Consider the following 21,044-nt stretch of genomic DNA (forward strand, 5'->3'; position numbering starts at 1 on the left):
ACTTCTTTGAATTTTTCTCTTGTTTTACTCCCTAGACACATATGTGTGAGTAGAATGAACATTTTGGTTTTATAATATAAACTACTGACAACATTTCTACCAAATTCACGATAAAAATATTTTCATTAAGAGCATTTTCAATAAGTAATGTAGAGATGAAGATTTAAGAAAAATCCAGACTGGTCTCTTAATTTTTTCCAGAGCTGTAAATCCTTTATTTATACAGGTAAATCCCATTGAGACCGAAGACTCTTTTACAAGGGAGACCTGTTTTCCTTTCCCACGTTACCATTCACACACACATTCATACACCGATAGCAGCAGGTTAACTATCAACATTCACACGAGGCAAGGTGGGTGAAGTGTCTTGCCCAAGGACACAACAACCATGACACAGGTGGCAGGGCGGGGATCGAACCTCCAACCCTTTGATCATCAGCCGACCCGCTCTACCAACTGAGCCACAGTCGCCCAAATCCAACAATAGTCCACCTTAATCCTACTAGGCGTCCCTGGTGATCTTCCAGTTCAATGTACTGGGCGACAGTGTGACTGTACTGACGCCCAATAGAATAAAACACCAGTCATTATAATATCACAAACACATTTTCTTTTATGTCAACAACACTGGAAGTATCGTTGGACTTTAGTGGTACCGCCCATTCAAACAGGTTCCCTAAGGGTGAAGCACTGAGGTAAACTGACACTACTGTAGGAGGAGTGTGTGTGTGTGTGTGTGTGTGTGTGTGTGTGTGTGTGTGTGTGTGTGTGTGTGTGTGTGTGTGTGTGTGTGTGTGTGTGTGTGTGTGTGTGTGTGTGTGTGTGTGTGTGTGTGTGTGTGTGTGTGTGTGTGTGTGTGTGTGTGTGTGTGTGCGTGTGTGTGTGTGTGGGTACGTGTGTGTGTGTGTGTGTGTGTGTGTGTGTGTGTGTGGGTACATGTGTGTGAGTGAATGGCAGTATGCGTGTAGGTGTGTGTGTGTGAGAGAGAGAGAGAGAGAGAGGGAATGGGTGTGTGTGTGTGTGTGTGTGTGTGTGTGTGTGTGTGTGTGTGTGTGTGTGTGTGTGTGTGTGTGTGAGTGAGTGTGTGTGTGTGTGTGTGTGTGTAGGTATGAATTCTGCCTCTCACATCACCTGTGTTCCAGTAGAGTGCAGTTCACTGATTGATATGGAGCGACTTCAGGTGTGGGGATTATTAGGCCTTATGGTTTTTACTGCAGCCCAGAACAGCACACACAGGTAAATACACACTCTGTCTGTCTGTCTGTCTGTGTGTCTGTCTGTCTGTCTGTCTGTCTGTCTATCTATCTATCTATCTATCTATCTATCTATCTATCTATATATCCGCCTGCCCGTCCGTCCGCCCGTCCATCCACCTATCTATCTATCGATTCCATCTATCCATCCCCCCTCTCTTTCTCCCCCTCCCTCTCTCTCTCTCTCTCTCTCTCTCTCTCTCTCTCTCTCTCTCTCTCTCTATCTATCTACAAATGTATTTATTCATTTACCTTGTATTTATTTATTCAATCTATTTCTTCCAGTCCGGCCCCAGGTGCGTCCTACCTGCTCTTAACCCCCAGACTGCTCCGTCCTGGATTCCCCATATCAGTGTCTGTCACCGTCCTCAGACACCCATCCATCAACGTGTCTGTTCACATCCGGCACAACAATGAAACTGTGGCTTCAAACTTCACTACAGTGCACGGAGGTAATTAAAGACCTACTGTAATTCACCAGTGGGAATATGAAGGTGTATTGAACTCTGAGATTCTATGTAGTATAACTGTGTGAAATTTTTTTTATAGGTTCAACCATGCTGCTGACTTTGCCAGCTGTAAGTATGACATCATGAATCATTTTTAAGCTTTCAAGTTAAAGTATGGTAGTGAGTGAAATAGCTTATCTGTAAGATCATTAACCTTGCATATTATACATTACAAAACAGTATTATTCAGGCATTGGCCAAGCCTGGGCTCAGCTCTGTCAGGTTCTCATCCACACTCTGGAGACATTGGAGGGCATCTTTGTATACTGCAAGTGTTGTATGCTGATCTCTTATTTTATTTTTATTTTATTTATTTTTAATCTGCATGCATTGGTGTGCTTTTTGTTGTTATTTATGTATTGAGTCTATTTTTTATACATTGTACTATGGATCTTCATGTGTCCTGAATAAAATCATATATATTCATGGTCTCCTAAGGTTAAAATCTTAACTATTAATTCTTGACATTTCATTGAGCACCGTAGTTTTACCGTGGATTTAAAACGATCGCTAGCAAAGACCTTGAGGACGGCAGGCGCTGGTGACGTAAACATTACCGCTTCAGTCCAAAGGGGGGCGCTATAATCAGCACTGAAAAAAAACTGAAAGTTCCTCGTAGCTACTTTTAATATCCATAATTTCATTAAATTCTCTGGTCTTTGTTTTCCAGCTGCTTAGACCATTTTCTCAGATGTAAAATATTGGTTTAGTTGGTTGTACCTCACCAGTCTTAGTTCAAGATTTAAGATATTTATTGTCATTGTATGGATACAACACATTTAGCCTAATTGGTCAGTCAGTGCAGCTGCAGTAAATCAGTAAAAACAAGATGAAAAAAAAATAACAGATATTTGTCCTCCCCACTGTCTCTCCAAAACTGTCTAATAAAAGCAAAAATGCCAAAAAATTCAAGAAAAAAAATAAGATTTTCAATTATTTTATGAAATAGAATAATGTAAATTTAAATTCAAATAAAATAATAATACAATAAAATACATGTATGAAACACTGTGAAATTAAATGAGTACTGTAAAAGGAATAGATGTAAATTATGAGTCATGATTAGAACCTCATTTCAATTTGTGGGGGGACTGTAGCTCAGTGGTGGTCGACCCTCAACTGCAGGGTCGGTGGTTGGATCCCCCGTCTCCCCGCCACATGTCCAAGTGTCCCTGGGCAAAGAGACACTGAACCCTAAATGTCTCCTGATAGTTAGCTTGCACCCTGCGTGGTAGCTCCTGCTGCTATCGGTGTATGAATGTGTGGCTTCAGTTGTAAGTCGCTTTGGAGAAAAGCATCTGCTAAATGACATGTAATGTAATGTAATGTCACTTGTCCCCCCCCCCTCCCTCCTCCCCACGCCCCCTACAGATCCAGGATCCATCCTCTGCCTACCGTTACCCGTACACCCTGGTGGTAACAGGTCACATGGATGGGACAGAGGTTTTCTCCAACTCGACCCAGCTGGACTTTGACCCAAAAGGCTTTAGCACCTTCATCCAGACAGACAAACTGAACTACCGGCCCGGGCAGCACGTCAAGATCAGAGCAGTGTCCGTCAAACCTGATACTAAACCCTACGATAGCCCAGTGGACATATCCATAAGAGTGAGTATCACACCAATATACAGTGTAGACGCATGTAAAAACTCTCCAAATAATGAATGCCGATAGTTAGCCTGCTATCGGTGTGTGAATGTGTGTGTGAATGTAACGTGTAAATGGGAAAAGGTCTCCCTTGAAAAAGAGTCTCCGGTCTAGATGGGGTTTACCTGTAGAAATAAAGGTTTAAAAAAAAAATATATATATACATCTTCGTTATGAATCTGGAATCCCCTGTATTTTTTAAAAATGTATTTTCCATGTAACTTTGTCAGCATATTATCAAAATATATATTGATCAGGGCTGTGTCCATTAAACCTGATACTAAACCCTATGATAGCCCCGTGGACATATCCATAAGAGTGAGTCTGCCATTGATATATACAGCTCTGGAAAAAATTAAGAGACCAGTCTGGATTTTTCTTAAATCTGCATCTCTTCATTACTCAATTGAAATGCTCTTTAATGACAATAATTTTTTGGGGGAAATTTGGTAGAAATGTTGTCAGTAGTTTATATTATAAAACCAAAATGTTCATTCTACTCAAACATATGCCAATAAATAATCAAACTAGAGACACTTAACATTCGGAGTGGTCTCTTAATTTTTTCCATGGCTGTGTATTTTGGCCTTTGTGTTGTGGGTGTCTTTACTGTAGCTTTCTCCTTCATATTTCATCACAATTCACATTTTGCATCTTCCAGGATCCTAGGGGCAACCTGCTCAGACAGTGGCTGGGAATGAGCAGCTATCTGGGGGTCGTGTCCAAAGAGTTCCAGCTTTCTGAGAACCCTCCTCTGGGTGAATGGACCATCATCACTGAAGTCAGCGTAAGTACAGCTCATGCATACGTGTGTGTGTGAGTGTGTGTGTGTGTGTGTGTGTGTGTGTGTGTGTGTGTGTGTGTGTGTGTGTGTGTGTGTGTGTGTGTGTGTGTGTGTGTGAGAGAGAGAGAGAGAGAGAGTGTGTGGTTTTTTCCATAATTTAAACCTCCATCTCTTTTACAGGGAGTTTCTAGTGAGAAGCGTTTCAACGTGGCTCTTTACGGTATGTGCGATTTCTCTGCCCTACATGTTCACTGACTATTAACTTAACGAGTGATTGTATGTAAACTTTACATACCGAAAAGCCCTACTAACGTCCTCCCTCCTACATACTCAACATGTACACTCACCGGCCACTTTATTAGGTACAGCGGTTCATTTTCTTGTTAACACATATAACTAATCAGCCAATCACATGTCAGCAACTCAATGCATGTAGACCTGGACGGGACAACTTATTGAAGTTAAAACCGAGTAACACAAACTCGCATACACAACCACAACAAACTCAAATTGACGTCAAAATGAGTATGAGAAGGACGTTATTAGGGCTTTTAGTATGAGTAGGACGTTAGAAGGGCTTTTAGTATGAATAGGACGTTAGAAGGGCTTTTATTATGAGGAAGACGTTAGCAGGGCTTTTAGTATGAGTAGGACGTTGGTAGGGCTTTCAGTATGAGTAGGACGTTGGTAGGGCTTTTAGTATGAGTAGGACGTTAGTAGGGCTTCTAGTATGAGTAGGACGTTAGCAGGGCTTTTAGTATGAGTAAGACATTAGCAGGCCGTTTCAAACACAGCCATGGTAAAATGTGACATTATTATTAAAAATAGTCCTGCTCTGAAATCCATTTCTTGTGTTTCTTGCTGCAGTGCTGCCGAAGTTTGAAGTCGTGATCAAAGTTCCGGACGTCATTTTTCACAAAGATACTTTGAACGGCTCCGTCATAGCAAAGTGAGGACATAGTGTGACTGTAGAACATATTCAGTACCGTTTATGTGCTTTTATTTATATGTTTGTGATTCAATTAACTCATTTGGTAGAATTTGTTTTAAGTTTAGTTTAGTTTATTTTTATTTCGAATAAGATTAATGCATGAAAACAGAAATAAAAGAAAATTGTATTTTTGTGTGAATAAATAAACAAAACAAAGTAAATAAACCAAAAAAAATGTATTTACTTTTTTTTTTAAATATTTAACAAATGTAACATGCCCGAAAAGGAGTAGTAAAAAGTATGCACTTAACCTTAAATATTTTAGAATTAATTAATTAATTTTTTTTTTTTTTTGTGTGTGTGTTTCCAGGTACACGTATGGCAAACCTGTTCAGGGAAATTTACATATAACATATCTACATCATTTTCATGGTCTACAAGACGCTTATGAGAGCGAAACAAAGGTGGGTCCCTTTCCTTAAAGCTACTAACTCAAAACTCTGATCATTAGGTGGCAATTATTCTTTGTAAATGTTGGATAAAGTTCTGTCAAAAAAACTGTAAAATGCGTAAATATATTTCTTTTTTAAATATTGTTTTAATTAAAAGTGCAAAACTTTGCTGGCTACTTGAAGAATTATTATTGACTATTTTATTAATGTATATTTCATTTCATTTTCATTTAACTTTTATTTATCCTCGAGAGACCAATTGAGGGGTGACCCTCATTTTCAATGGTGTCGAGTTCAAACAAATTCCAAGGAAAAACAACAATGCATACACAATATTCAATGGAAATACATCAAATACACAACAACAGGTGAAGAGAAGAAAAAAAAAAAAAAAAAAAAAAAACAATTTAAACATTTACATAGTGGTGAGGAGTGGCAGCAATTAAAATTAAATTAAATGGGTGCAAGTACAATATAGCCTACTTAAAACAGTTATATCAGTATGATTAATATATTTTGAACTGTTGAAAAGACAGTTGGTCCAAAAAAATAAGTATCTTGACGGCATCACCTTAAAAAAAATCTGGTATAAATTGAGATGTATACTTTCATCATTTTTGACCATTCAATCGATCAATCCTTTTTTTTCCAGAGCTGTATATTGTATGATTGTCAAACACACTAATAATGAAATGATCTAACTCACTGAAATCACTCTAGATTGACGGCAGAACAGACTTCCAGTTTGACGTCCCCGACTCACGGCCGATGAAACGATCTCTGCTTCTGGAATATGAAGGTCACTACCGGGAAGATGAGTTTATAACGGTGATGGTTAGTGTGACTGAACCACTAACAGGTAAGTAGCTTATCCAGGCTACACTTATTAATGTAACTATGTATTGATATTATTTTTTATTTTTTACTTTATTTATCCCCGAAAGATCAATTGAGGAGTGACCCTCATTTATAATGATGTGGAGTAAAAATACAATACACACACACACACACACACACACACACACACACACACACACACACACACACACACACACACACACACACAATGCAAAATATACAACAAGCTGACTACATTCAGATCAAATGGATGAAGCAGAAGAACGTAGCCTAATTAAAACAGTTACAAATGGAGTTGGGCTGATTCAAATTAATATGTTTAAATTGGTTAACAGATATGATGCTATTTATTTTAAGATTCTGCCATGGTACTCTACAGTAGATATCTAAAAGGCACTTGAGATTTCACAAATGTGTGCGCAAAATGTATTTTTTGGGGTCTAACAAAACCTACTTCAAGATCTCCCAAAAGGTCATTCTAGATCTCGCAAAGCTATTCAGAATCTCAATTATTTTGAGAGCTTGCAACAGTACATTTAATTTATTTTTCCATTTCCCTTCCGTTGCTCCATATTTATAGATAACAGAAGAATAATCAATTGTAATTCAAATGCTTCTGTCTTTCCAGGACTCACATATAACAGTACGAAAAAGGTGTCTTTGGCCAAACGCAGATATAAAATTTCCTTTGTCGGATATCCACAAGTACTAAGGCCTTCTCTCAACTTCACTGCCATGGTAAGGACAGCAACATAAGCTTCTTTTTTGCATATTCAGCCATATACCCAACAGATAAATCACATCGTTTTACATTTCTATTCTATAGTTCTACAAATATTGGATTACATTTTCAAGTTCAATTCATTTCATTTCAGTTCAGTTCATTTTATTTTTATTTTTTTTACTATAGATTCAAAATATTCAAGAAAAAAATACTAGTAAACGATTTTCATTTTTGCACACTATGCCATACCCAACAGATTATACACATAAACAATTCAAAACTATTGGATTCAATTTCAGGTTCAAACAAGTTTAGATTACATTTCAAAATTTTCAAAATAAAAATCCATACTAAACAATTTTTCTTTCATGATTTATTTTTTATTTTTTTTTACAGCTGAAAATAACCACATACAACGGTCAGCCGCTGTCACTTAAAGACCTGGATAAAAAGACAGTCAGAGTGTCCGTGGTCCAGCGAGTAAAAAGTCCCTGGGGATTGCACATGGGCGAGATGGATGAACTGTTTCCGAGACAGCCGAATATGTCAAAACCTCCTAGCCCTAAAACTACACCATCCCGTCCTAAAGATATGATGTCAGAGGATATGGAGTTTCCTGTCCCGCCAAACGGAATCGTCCCACTCTTTATTCAGCTTCAGAATGACATTAAAACACTCACAATTGATGTAAGAATTAGTGACTTTTTTTTTTATTACAATATAACTTTAACTTTAAAAGTCGCTCCGAAGAACTTTCAGTGTGTGTTCATTCTAGGTCCCCCCCTCCCCCTTTGGACAAAAGCGGAAATGTTTTTTTACCACGTCAGCTGTTTTTCCTGGGTGAGCGTATACCCATGACAAAGGCATTAAGAAAAACTATATAAAAATAGCATTCTTTGCACTGATGGTCTCGTTTGCTGTTACATGTAATTTATGATCATCAGAGGAAAAATTAGACTGTTTCAGAAATATTTAAAAGTTCCTCGTAGCACCTTTAAATTAATAAAAACAACAACGTAATAAAAACACTACCACTTTTGTCCAAAGGGGGCGCTAGAATGAACACAAACTGAAAGTTCCTCGGAGCACCTTTAAGGAGAGAAACAATGGTTATTAACACTGAATGCAACTCGATTGTTTTGCTTTTTGTTTGACTTCAAGGCGTATTTTGAGGACGGCAGCAACACGCTCCAGCTGTATAAAAGCTACTCTTCTCCCAGCCACTCCTACCTTCAGCTCCACAAACCCTCTAATGCTGCTAAGGTAAATATCACGAACATACACTTTAAAAATGATATATTATTTATTATTTATTTTATAATTTTCTTATCTATTTTATTTTATATTTTATTCTGTCTGAGTCACTTTTAATTTTATTTATTATTTTGTATTTATTATTTTTTCTCTCTTTTATTTGATGTATATATGTATGTATGTGTATAACTTCTTCTTCTTTTTTTTCTTTATTTTTTCTTTTAATTTTCCTTTATCTTCATTTTATTTTAATTTTATTTTAATTGTTCGCACAAAAAAATGTGTAGGATGCTAAAACTCTTAAGTTTGACGGAAAATCGTCTACATTTGAGTCAACTAATTATCTTTTGTTAAAATGTTCTAAAATTCGAAATAAATCTTCTATCAGGTCGGTTTGCCCCTCCGTTTGCACATTGAGAGCAATTTTCCAATGACTGAGATCCACTACATGGTGAGTACAATGTATCATCACCCTCAAAATCTCATTCAGGTATTTGTTAGACTCAACATCATTTGAAATTATGTCGAGTCAAGATATGACTTTATACAAGTCAATGTGCCATATTGCAACTTGCAAATTTGGGGAATTTGTTTGCCCCATAGTGGTAAAATGCAGCTTTAAATATACTATTTATAACATAATAAAGAACAATAGTCTAATGTCCTTTTTATGTCTGTGTAGGTGAGTTCCAAAGGCCAGGTGGTGTCTGTTGGGAGAAGTTCTGGAGATTTGAATCTGGTTCCAGAGACGAGCTGGTCTCCGCTGGCCCGTGTCATCGTTTACTGCGTCCATGACAACGGAGAGATCGTTAATGACGTCATACAAATACCCATCAGCCCGGCCTTACAAAACCAGGTGATTTAGTCTGTCTGTCTGTCTGTCTGTCTGTCTGTCTGTCTGTCTGTCTGTCTGTCTATCTATCTATCTATCTGTCTGTCTGTCTGTCTGTCTGTCTGTCTGTCTGTCTGTCTGTCTGTCTGTCTGTCTGTCTGTCTGTCTGTCTGTCTGTCTATCTATCTATCTATCTATCTATCTATCTATCTATCTATCTATCTATCTATCTATCTATCTATCTATCTATCTATCTATCTATCTATCTCTCGCTATCTCTCTCTCTCTCTATCTATCTTTTTGTCTGTCTGTCTGTCTGTCTGTCTGTCTGTCTGTCTGTCTGTCTGTCTGTCCTCTTCACAGCAGACCCGGGTTAGAATCCAGCCCGGGTCGTTCTCTGCATGTCATTCCCCTCTCTGACACATTTCATCTCTGTCTCTCTCTACTAAAACTGTCAAATAAAATCAAAACTGCCTAAGAAAACAATCTTTAAAAACAAGTAAAGTTTTTTGACCAACCAATGATTATTTGCCAAATTAAAACAGTTACAGGTAGAGTTTGGCAGATTTAAAATAATATGTTTATATTATATGATATGATCTGCAGGTGTCTCTAAACTGGAGTGACATCACGCGGGCGCCGGGTGATGATGTCACTCTGAAGGTGACGACCTCAGAGCCCGGCTCATTGGTCGGAATCCTGGTGGTCGACACGGCAACGCAGCTGGACGGAACACACAACGACATCACAGAGGAGATGGTGAGAACAACACCATGGAGTCATTTAGTTTTCACATCGTTTTCTCATAGCTAATTTCAAGATCTCTTCAATATCGAAAGGCTTGAAAAATGGCATCTTATTCAAGAAATGTGACCAAGGTTGCGTTCCGAATCGCATACTTTCTACTATATAGTATGTAGAAAAAAGATTTAGGATGTCCCAATTCTTGTGGCCAGATTTAGGATGGTTAGAAGTACCCGGATGTCCTACTTCATGCGGCCAAGATTGTTAGTGTTGAAAAGTGCATCCTATTTGGGCGATTCTGACCCACAATCCAGTGCGCACGTGAAGTGACGTAACATCGACGAAGCCTCCATATGAAAACAAACGGGGATGCGACGGATATAAAAGCAAGAGGCAAGATCAAGGCGCAATGTTATGATGAAATAAGAGAGAAAAGTATGTCCCAATAGTATGCCTACTGCATCCTAACTAGATTCTTTTTATCGTTGGATGTAGTATGTAGAATAGAAAAAAGAAAGAGTATGCGATTCGGAACGCAACCCAAGTGAATTTTCACTTAATCCACCTTGCAGGCCTACTGCTAGTTTATTTAGGTAATTTTGAAGAGGCTTTTATTTTTTATTTCTTTTTTTTCTTCTTTTTTTACACAGTGTAACAGTTTTCCACTTGTATGTCCACCACCCTTCCATGCATATTTTCCCTGGTATAACATCTCTTCCAGGTTATCTTATGAAACCAAATCTTTCCAAACTCCCACACCCTGACACCCCCACCACACACACACACACACACACACACACACACACACACACACACACACACACACACACACACCCCCCACCCAGTTATATTTCAGTGTGACCCAAAGGCAGCATGGAAAGTTTTTATCTCAATCTCGATCAACAGGTTTTTGAATGCAAAGTGTTTTGTCATTGTGTCCCAGTTTGTATTGTTCTGTCTTTGTGTTCTGAGACAGTAGGCTGTGGTGTGTTGTTACAAGTGGGTAGGGAGATCGTCCTCTGGATTACAGGGTCGGAGGTTCGATTCCCCGTCTCCCCGCCACGTGTCCCTGGGCAAAGAGACATTGAACCACAAATTGCTCCCGATGGTTCAGAGAGCACCTTGCATGGCAGCCACTGCGATCGGTGTATGAGTGTGTGTGTGTGTGAATGGGTGAATGTGGTAAGAATTGTAAAGTGCTTTGGGGCTGAGAATATCGGCTAGAAAGCGCTATATAAGACATGTCCATTTACCATTTACAGGTGCTGGCGGAGATGGCAAAGTATGGAGTGTCCACAGCTGACGCCTACTCTGTAACAATGGGAGATCCTTACACTGTCTTCAAGGTTGGCCTTCAAAATAAATGCACCACCTATGTTTCTTCTACCGCAATCATAATACAGCCCCGGAAAAAATTAAGAGACCAATCTGGATTTTTCTTAAATCTTCATCTCTACATTACTTATTGAAAATGGTCCAAATGACAATATTTGTATTGTGAATTTGGTAGAAATGTTGTCAGTAGTTTATATTATAAAATCTAAATGTTCATTCTACTCAAACATATGTCTCTTAAGAGTAAACGAGACATCGAAAATTTGGAGTGGTCTCTTAATTTTTTCCGGAGCTGTATGTGGCTTAAAGTCGAGCATTTTAATTTTAATTCCCTGTTTTTTTAAGGTTTAGGAGTTAAGTGTTTCATAAATCAGACAATGATATATCAACATATGAGCAAATCCTTCTGTAATAACCTCCAGAATAGTGCTGAGAATGATTATGGAAAGTTTAGTTGATGTAAGTGCTTTAGAAGTTCAGATTTCTGGTTCAGAGTATAGGGAAAAAAACTAACGTTGAGATAATGTCCGTTAAAGATGGTTGTATAGGAGAAATATACAGACGCAAACAGACAAGGTTTAGTCAAATAAACACCTGATGCATTTTGGATCTTTCATATACAGTATACTGTTATGAAAGAAGACATGTTATGGAATCAAAATAGACAGAACTCTCTACTCTTCTTTGAGCAGACATGTGATCTAAAGGTGCTGACTGATGCCACATTACACGAGATGGACCATCCTATGCCTATTGAACATCGTAAGTTAAATTTTTTTTTAAATGTAAATCAAAATCCAGCCTTTTCACACTCACTTGTTTTGAGCACTGTGCCTTGCAATGCTAATACTATATAATTGTAGCCTGGTCCTACCAGACCATCGTACTTCATTTGTACATAAAGTCTGGAATCACTCAAACATTTTGGATATGCCAACCAATCGCATAACGTTTGGTCGTGACATATGTCATGCGCCGGCTTCTGAGCCACTCCCTCTGTTCACTGACTGGTGGTAGGATGGCCTAGAGGAACACATCCGCTTGTGACGACACCAATTTACGTGTGACGACACGAAGGTTCAAAGCGTCAACCGCTTTGAACATGTGACTTCTCGACCGGCTAGAATAGTGTCTAGTGCTCTGCACAGACACCCCAGACGGTCAGCAGGGAATACGTCGAAATGCATGTACGTACTTATTTGATAATCTAGTATGGTTAAACATTACTATAAATTGTTATAACAACGTTTATAGGTCATAAAAGTCAAAAAGTATAATATCCACTTTAACTGATTGGTCTGGCAGAAATCTGGCTGGATAGAACCCACTAATATAACGCAGCACCAGACTGACTACTGAAGGGAAATTAAAATTGAGCGGAAGTAGGTAGGCGGGCGCTGCCAGGCTACTAATACTACAGCCCCGGAAAAAAATAAGAGTCCAGGCTGGATCTTTTATTTATCTCTACATTACTTATTGAAAATGCTCTAAATGACAAAAATTTTATTGTGAATTTGTTAGAAATGTTGTCAGTAGTTTTATATCATAAAATCTAATGTTCATTTTACTCAAACATATGCCTCTATATAGTAAAACAAAAGACCAGAGCTGTATATTGTATATTGTATTGTACTTTCACCCATTTCATTTAAATTGCTGCCACTCTTCACCACTGTGTAAATGTTTCAATAGTTTTTCTCTTCACCTGTTGTTGTGTATTTGATGTATTTGCATTGAATATTGTTCATGTATTGTTGTTTTTCCTTTGAATTTGTTTGAACTCGGTGTCATTGTAAATGAGGGTCACCCCTCAATTGGTCTCTCGAGGATAAATAAAAGTTAAATGAAAAATGAAATGAAATATAATTGCCTCTGGTTTTTAGCAGAAGTATTTGCAGTAGGGGATGGACTACAGTTTAAGGAGCAACAGGAGGAGCCTCGGCAGCGCATGAACTTTCCAGAAACCTGGTATTGGGTGGATACCAACATGAGGTGAATATTAAAGCTGCTACGAGGAACTTTGAAATATTTCTGAAACAGCCTAATTTTGCCTCTGATGATCATAAATTACATTTTACCAATCGAGTGAGTAACTGAAAAGTTTGTCTGTATGCAGATGATACCACTATTTATTCGCAAGATCAAAAATCAAACAATTTGGTTTATAACTTCCATTGACATAAAGTATCGTGATTTAATATTGCTTTCAAACCTTTTTTTACATTTTTTACAAAAAAAAATATTTCAAAATAAAACAAAATACTTCAAAATAAAGCTATACAAATCCCAGTGTGCAACATATCTCATGACACAATTGGCCAGTTGCACTTAAATGTTTTTTATAGTAATACAATAAGCTGTCCTATTAATAAAAAAATGTCTTTTATATAATTTTTATATATTTTTTTTGCAGCACATCAAACACCAAAGAGATCTCTCTGACTGTACCTGACAGCATCACGAGCTGGGTAGCTTCCGCCTTCGTTATATCTCCTCACCTCGGTTTGGGCTTCACCGAAGAAAAGGCAAATGTATGTTTATCACTCCCTTCAATGACTTTCTGTGTAAAAGTTCAAATAAAACTAATTTAAACATACTTTTTGAAACCACCCTAGACCTAGATTTTTGTCTGTTCTCTCTTATTTATTGCTTTGGAATTTGAATACTGTTCTGACCTCCATTAAGTTTAAAGGTGGAGTCAGCAATTCTGGGGAACTCTTGTTCTCAAAATCACTTTTTGTCTAAATTTGTCAGTGAATATCTCCTCATGATCTGCTACCTGTCTGTACTGTGTTTGTGATGAAAGGTGTTAATACACAGCTCTGTAAAGGGGCATGTTGCTAGCTACAAAAAAGTGATTTTGTCAACAAACATTCTCCAGAATTGCTTACCCCACCTTTAATGCATTATTAGCATTGTATATGTATATATTTTTTTTTTTGATTTTCATTTATTAGGATCCCCGTTAGTAACACACCGGAGTGAGAGCTATAGTCTTCCTGGGGTCTGAAACATACAATATAGACAACAGACAATCACTTGTTTGACATTATGTCCAATCAAAATAGACATATAATAACAACAATAATAAACAACACTATGAATTAAAAACATCAGAAACACAAATATTACAAAAGAAAAAATAAGAAAGCTACTAAAAGAAATTAAAACAATAAAAATATATATACATTACATATGGACCAGATGTTTTTTTGCAGACTTTTTAAAGTTGTATTTGCTATTCATGCTAGAAGTTACATATTATCTCCTGTTAGCATTGTTTACACCAGATTTTGGAACCATATTTAGCATTGTTTACACCAGATTTTGGAACCATATTTAGCATTGTTTACACCAGATTTTGGATTTTGGAACCATATTTCTGTGTGATTTTTTCTTGCAGCTGACAGTGTTCCAGGATTTCTTCTTGAACATTAATCTCCCGCTGTCCGTTATCCGTGGAGAGCAGTTTGTTCTGGACATCACTCTGTTCAACTATCTCCCACAAGACCTAGAGGTAAGTCTGCAAAACCCCTCACACATTTCATTTGACCTAGATTTATGGGGCGCTCCGGTGGTGTAGTGGATAGAGCGCGTACCATATTGGCTCCGGCCTTCGTTGCAGTGGTCGCGGGTTCAAATCCGACCCGTGGACCTTTACTGCAGGTCATCCCCCCTCTCTCTCTGTCTCCCCATTTCAACTCTGTACTGTCTAATAAAGCTTGAAAACGCTAAAAAATTATCTTAAAAAAAATCCAGAGAAGGGCTGTGTTGTAAATGGCCTACTAACGTCCTCCCTCCTACATACTCAACATGTATATACTACATACTATCTACTTAACCATCGATTGTGTATGCGAGGTTGGTCGGACCGTTTACACTGAAGTTTACAGAAGCAATAAAGAATCTAAAAAAACCTTCCATGCCGTTTGAAAAGACGCAATGCATTGTGGGGCGGTTGAGTAGGAAAAGTAACCTATCGATTCATACACATGATCTTCCTGGATCTTCATCTTCATTTCTCGACTATACAAACTCGAATACACAACCGTCACATACTCAAATTGATGTCAAAATGAGTACTTGGTAGAACGTTAGTAGCTTTTAGTATGAGTAGGACGTTAGTAGGGCTTTTAGTAGGAGTAGGACGTTAGTAGGGCTTTTAGTAGGAGTAGGACGTTAGTAGGGCTTTTAGTAGGAGTAGGACGTTAGTAGGGCTTTTAGTACGAGTAGGACGTTAGTAGGGCTTTTAGTACGAGTAGGACGTTAGTAGGGCTTTTCGAACACAGCCAGTAAGGTTTTACAAAGGGTTTTAGGTTGGGCATATTAGGGCCGCTGTGGAACAAAGTAAAGGTTTTTACAGAGCTAATATGATATGAGCTTCTGCCCTTCTGTTCTATTTGGGTCTTTGTTCCCTCATAGGTCAGAACTGCTACGTGTGTTTGCTATTGATTACATTGTACAATGGCTAAAGCTCTCTACACAAAAGCCCTGCGCACTGTAACGCTACTCACTGAGCATTTCAATGATTTTTCACATATTTAAAGTGACTATGAGGAACTTTTACATGTTTATAAAACAGTCTAATTGCAATTGATTGATTGATTGATTGATTGATTGATTGATTGATTGATTGATTGATTGATTGAATTGCTTATGCGATGTTCAGACTCCGTTGCCGTAATATTGCAGATTCAGGTTAGTGTTTTAGCTGTTTCAAAATTTCTATTTTTTTATTATGAAATAGACAAATAGGTCTTAAGGGGTTAACCTAGGGAGCTTAAACAATAGGAGGTGGAGGTGTGTCACAAGATTATTAGATACTGTTCTCAGGCTAAGAGATAATTCTGCTCTGAGGGTCAATCTATTCAGTCTCACAGTGTGATATGTCCCTGTGTACTAACAGAATAATACAGCTGGTGTTGGGTTACAAGCGACTGTTTGTGGAGTGAATATGGTTCACAGGGTTAGCGGGGATGTTTTAGGTTTCATGTTGCTACAATCTAATGTGGCAATCGCTAGTTTAAATATCTGATAATAATAATAATGGATTGGATTTATGTAGCACTTTTCCAGGCACTCAAAGCGCTTTACAGGGTTCCAGGTTCCATTCATTCACACACAGTCATACCAGTGGCGGAAGTGTGGCTGCCATTCACCGCCTACGGCCATACACATTCACTCAATATTCACTTGATAATGTATAGCAAACGGGTCACTTGCTAGAAATAAAGAAATACATCTTTAGTAAAATAAATACAAAAATAAAGCAATTAATTGAAGCAACATGTAGTTTTTAAATTCTGATAATGCTCTGATAAAGACACGACCTTCAGATTGTATTTGCTGATTCACTTAGCTTCATAAAAAGACATTAAATTGCCTTTGTTACAAGAGTATGTGGTTCAAAGGTGTAGTCAGTGATTCTGGAGAACGCTTGTTGTCAAAAAATCAGTGAATATCTCCTCACGATCCGCTACCTGTCTGTAATGTGTGTGCACTGAAAAAGATTCCAGTGTCAATACACAGCCTAGGCTCTGTAAAGTGGTATCTAAACCAAGGATATATGTAAATAAAGAGCCCACCGTGGCTAGAAACATGCCCATTTACAGAGCCTAGGCTGTGTATTAACTCTAGATTTTCTTTTCTCAGCACACAAACAGTATGTACAGTCAGTGGATTGTGAGGAAATATTCACTGATTTTGACGACATTGTCTCCAGAATCGCTGACTACACCTTTAAATGCTTCAACAAGCTTCATAAAGGACATTACAGGGCTATTGTTCCAAGGCGATGTGTTTTTTAAATTTTTTTTTAAGATATTTTTTGGGGCATTTTTATGCTTTATTGATAGTGTAGAGACAGAGTTGAAATGGGGCAGAGAGGGGAGTGACATGCAGAGAACGACCGCGGGCTGGAATCGAACCCGGGTCCGCTGCTGGCAGGGGCCCATGGGGGGGGACGCCCTACCAACTGAGCTAAGGGCGCACCCCCCAAGGCGATTTAAGTTGATATTTGGATTCAAATAACATGTTTTTCTTTGTTTCCATCCTCACTCTTTGTATTTAAAGGCCTCATTTTAAAAATGATATGGGTGGATTTTCTATTCTTCATTTTCTCATTGTTTTTTTATGCAGACGCACACACACACACACACACACACACACACACACACACACACACACACACACACACACACACACACACACACACACACACACACACACACACACACACACACACGTTGAGGGTAAAACAGCAGCTCTTAGCCTTGAATTTATGATTATTTTCATATTTACTTTAAACAAACACACAAATAGACACAGACACACACACACAGACAGACACACACAGACACACACACACACACACACACACACACACACACACACACACACACACACACACACACACACACACACACACACACACACACACACACAAACAATCAATCAGGGTTCATACAAGTAAAATCCAAGCATTTTTCCAGCACACTTTTTCAAAATAAAAGTCCTCCTCCATTCTCTCCTTGTCTCCAGGTGAAGGTGATAGTAGCAGAGAGCGAGGCCTTTGAGTTCGTCTCCCCGGACAGTGAGTGGCGTCCTGGGGCCGGGGTGCGTAGGGCGACGGTGGGCAGTCAGACCGGAGCTTCTGTACTCATTCCCATCAGTCCACTGGTTCTCGGGGAAATCCCAATATCAGTGAAAGCAATATCTGCCTCTGCATCAGACCACGTCAAAAGAACTGTGCTGGTTAAGGTGAGGAAGAGTTTGTGATTTTGTAAACACCTCATAATAAAACAAAAGCCATAAATGAAAAATTACTTCAGATTTTATTTTACAGAAGTAATATTCAACTCTTCATTTGTAAACAATTATAAAAAAATAAGAGGGGGTAGGACCAGAAAAGTTTTTCTTAACTTCTTCCTATCCCTTTTGAACATGAACTATGTTATTTGAGTTATGTATTTGTTGCTTAGGATCATGAGGATCCCCTTTGTTTGTTTTTAATTTATTTATTTCCTTTTTTTACTGCTCAATCGTTTTATTTTTGTTTGTATTATTATTTTTTTAACCATGTTCAATAAAGACTTACAAAAAAAAAAAAAAAAAAAAAACGCAACTGCAACGTCCGGGATACACTTAATAAAATATATATTTAAAAATAAATAAAATAGAAAAATTCTCTTTTATTTTAGTGTCTGCTAAGTTGCTTTGTAATGCATATGTTATTAAAAAATGTATACGCCTATTTTGGTTGGTACACAATAAAGTTATGTAAAAAAAAACAAATGTTATTGTCTTAAAGGTACAGTGTGTAAAGGGAATTGGCGGTTTTTAGCTGTTTAATATATGTATTATAATAATAAAAATAATTTAAAAAAAAGTTGTTGTTTCTTTTATGACCTTAGAATGAGCCTTTTATATCTACATAGGAGCGAGGCGCTGAGGCCGCCATGTTGCACCGCCATGTTTCTACAGTAGCACAGAACGGACAAACTTATTGGCCTTACACATTTTTATACATATAGTGGGCGTCCTGGGAAAATGCACCTGTTGGAAGACCAAGAAGAAAAAGTACTATAGAATAAATAACTGAATACACTTTTCAGCGACTAAAACTGGACTGAATCTTTAAATGTTGCCAAATTAACTCTGTCCTCGTCTGTTTTTTCTCTTCAGGCTGAGGGGCTTGAGCAGTTGTTCTCTTCTTCTCTGCTGCTTGAGGTTTCTCCCTCACGTCCGATTCAAACCAAAAACGTCTCGTTCACTTTCCCTCCGGACGTCGTGAGAGGAAGCCAGAGGGTTATGGTGTCCACTGTGGGTACGTACACACAGACAATACAACAGAATATCAATGTTTCCAATATGATGTATTCATCACATTATACAAGGATTATTTTTCCACAAATTTGTCGTAAATTAAAATAGTGTTCTCACAGGATGCCTGCTGTGCAAAATCTGTTCATGAAATTTTGGGTCAACTCCAAATATTAATATATCCACCAGGATCTACGTAAGTGTTATGGCAAACCCGTCCAGTAGTTGTTGAGATACTTCCTTCCAAGTGGACCATAATGCTAGCCTGGTTCTACCAGACCATCGTACTTCATTTCATTTGTACAGAAGGTCTGGAATCGCTCAATTGACAAACGTTAACTCACTTGAAGACGGGTTTCTGTTGAAGTTTAAAACTATTGGATCTGCCCAGTGCCACTCTGGATCTACCAACCAATCGCATAACGTTTGGCGTATGTCACGTATGTCTGAGCCACTCCCTCTGTTCGCTGATTGGACAGGTAATTAATCTGCAGGAGAAAACCTACTATCTTCCTTACTCACCATTGGTGGATTTGTCTGTTTTCTATGCTGATACAGGAAACATAATCAGCCCTTCTACATCTGGCCTGTCCTCTCTCATCCGGATGCCTTATGGCTGTGGAGAACAGAACATGATCAACTTCGCTCCAAACATCTACGTGCTCAAGTATCTGGACTCAACGGGACAGAACGAGCAGAAGACCACAGACAGAGCCATCAACAACATGAAGATAGGTGAAGAAAATAAATAGGCCTTTACACTTTGAAATATTGATTTATTTGATAAATTATCCTGGGGTGCTCTGGTGGTGTAGTGGATAGAGCACGTACCATATCGGCTCCGGCCTTCGTTGCAGTGGTCGCGGGTTCAAATCCGACCCGTGGACCTTTACTACAGGTCATCCCCCCCCCCCTCTCTCTCTCTCTGCCTCTCTCTCTCTGTCTCCCCATTTCAACTCTGTACTGTCTAATAAAGCTTGAAAATGCCAAAAAATAATCTTTATATTTTTTAATGATCCTATTCACCTGCAGTGTCTCACCTTTTTGAAACCATTGATGGCTTGATTGCTTTTTAATCTGTGTTGTATCTGTGTGTGTGTGTGTGTCTGTGTCTGTCTGTCTGTCTGTCTGTCTCTCTCTCTCTGTGTCTGTCTGTCTGTCTGTCTGTCTGTCTGTCTGTGCATCAGGTTATGAGCAGCAGCAGTCCTTCCAGAGAGCAGACGGTTCATACAGCGCCTTCGGGGATAATGACTCATCTGGAAGCACCTGGTGTGTTTAAAACAGTACATCAACCCTGCGTTCCAATCCCCATACTTCCCTACTATTTAGTATGCCAGAAAAAGATTTAGGATGTCCCAATACATGCACGTCAATTGTGGTATGCTGAAAATACAGAAATGCCCCCACTAACTCCTATAGCATTTTGGAGCATTCGTCTTTATTCTTGACATTTCTCGACATAATGAAAAAAAATATATCATTTTTTTTCTCTCCTGTGGCCCTTAAACTCTTCTGTACTTTAGAATGTAGTGTAGAAGTTTTAATTCAACCTTTATTTATGCAGGTCATTTCTCAGACACTGGGTTTCATTCTCAGGAGAGATATGAATAATAACATGTAGACAGAAAAACCTTGGGAATAACACTGGCAAACAAAAAGACAAAAAAAAGGAAAAAGAACTATAACTAATATTTGCAAAACAATTTTTGTCTGGCTCTCTGCAATGTTTATGCCTTTACTATAACTTATTTACAAATAATTTATTTTTCATTTTTAACTAGATTAAACAAATTTAATTAATTTTTTTCTCTTTTCTCCAGGCTGTCTGCGTTCGTGTTGCGTTGTTTCCTTCAGGCGCGGCCGTATGTGTCCATAGACCCCCGTGTGCTGGCGGCGGTGG

At 38.3% G+C, this 21,044-nt stretch overlaps 1 protein-coding gene across 1 annotated transcript in view; it reads left to right on the forward strand.

Moving 5' to 3' along the window:
• Nucleotides 1-1,108: 1,108 nt before the first annotated feature.
• Nucleotides 1,109-21,044, forward strand: part of cd109 (CD109 molecule) — a gene marked incomplete at both ends in the record, with an annotated part of 27,248 nt that continues 7,312 nt past the window's right edge. Inside the window, 25 exons of the mRNA XM_080047531.1 lie at nt 1,109-1,236; nt 1,539-1,705; nt 1,803-1,831; nt 3,134-3,370; nt 4,071-4,196; nt 4,374-4,413; nt 5,061-5,142; nt 5,495-5,588; nt 6,297-6,435; nt 7,063-7,172; nt 7,555-7,638; nt 8,320-8,421; nt 8,801-8,863; nt 9,095-9,268; nt 9,851-10,003; nt 11,251-11,334; nt 12,016-12,085; nt 13,207-13,315; nt 13,737-13,854; nt 14,727-14,840; nt 17,864-18,082; nt 19,007-19,148; nt 19,703-19,879; nt 20,332-20,413; nt 20,965-21,044. The exon at nt 20,965-21,044 is cut by the window's right edge and continues 152 nt beyond it. Coding sequence (XP_079903657.1) covers nt 1,109-1,236; nt 1,539-1,705; nt 1,803-1,831; nt 3,134-3,370; nt 4,071-4,196; nt 4,374-4,413; nt 5,061-5,142; nt 5,495-5,588; nt 6,297-6,435; nt 7,063-7,172; nt 7,555-7,638; nt 8,320-8,421; nt 8,801-8,863; nt 9,095-9,268; nt 9,851-10,003; nt 11,251-11,334; nt 12,016-12,085; nt 13,207-13,315; nt 13,737-13,854; nt 14,727-14,840; nt 17,864-18,082; nt 19,007-19,148; nt 19,703-19,879; nt 20,332-20,413; nt 20,965-21,044 — 2,923 coding nt within the window. The remainder of the gene's footprint in view (nt 1,237-1,538; nt 1,706-1,802; nt 1,832-3,133; nt 3,371-4,070; nt 4,197-4,373; nt 4,414-5,060; nt 5,143-5,494; nt 5,589-6,296; nt 6,436-7,062; nt 7,173-7,554; nt 7,639-8,319; nt 8,422-8,800; nt 8,864-9,094; nt 9,269-9,850; nt 10,004-11,250; nt 11,335-12,015; nt 12,086-13,206; nt 13,316-13,736; nt 13,855-14,726; nt 14,841-17,863; nt 18,083-19,006; nt 19,149-19,702; nt 19,880-20,331; nt 20,414-20,964) is intronic.

The sequence above is a fragment of the Ammodytes marinus genome (assembly GCF_949987685.1).
Source record: "Ammodytes marinus genome assembly, chromosome: 19".
In the NCBI taxonomy this organism is placed as follows: Eukaryota; Metazoa; Chordata; class Actinopteri; order Uranoscopiformes; family Ammodytidae; genus Ammodytes; species Ammodytes marinus.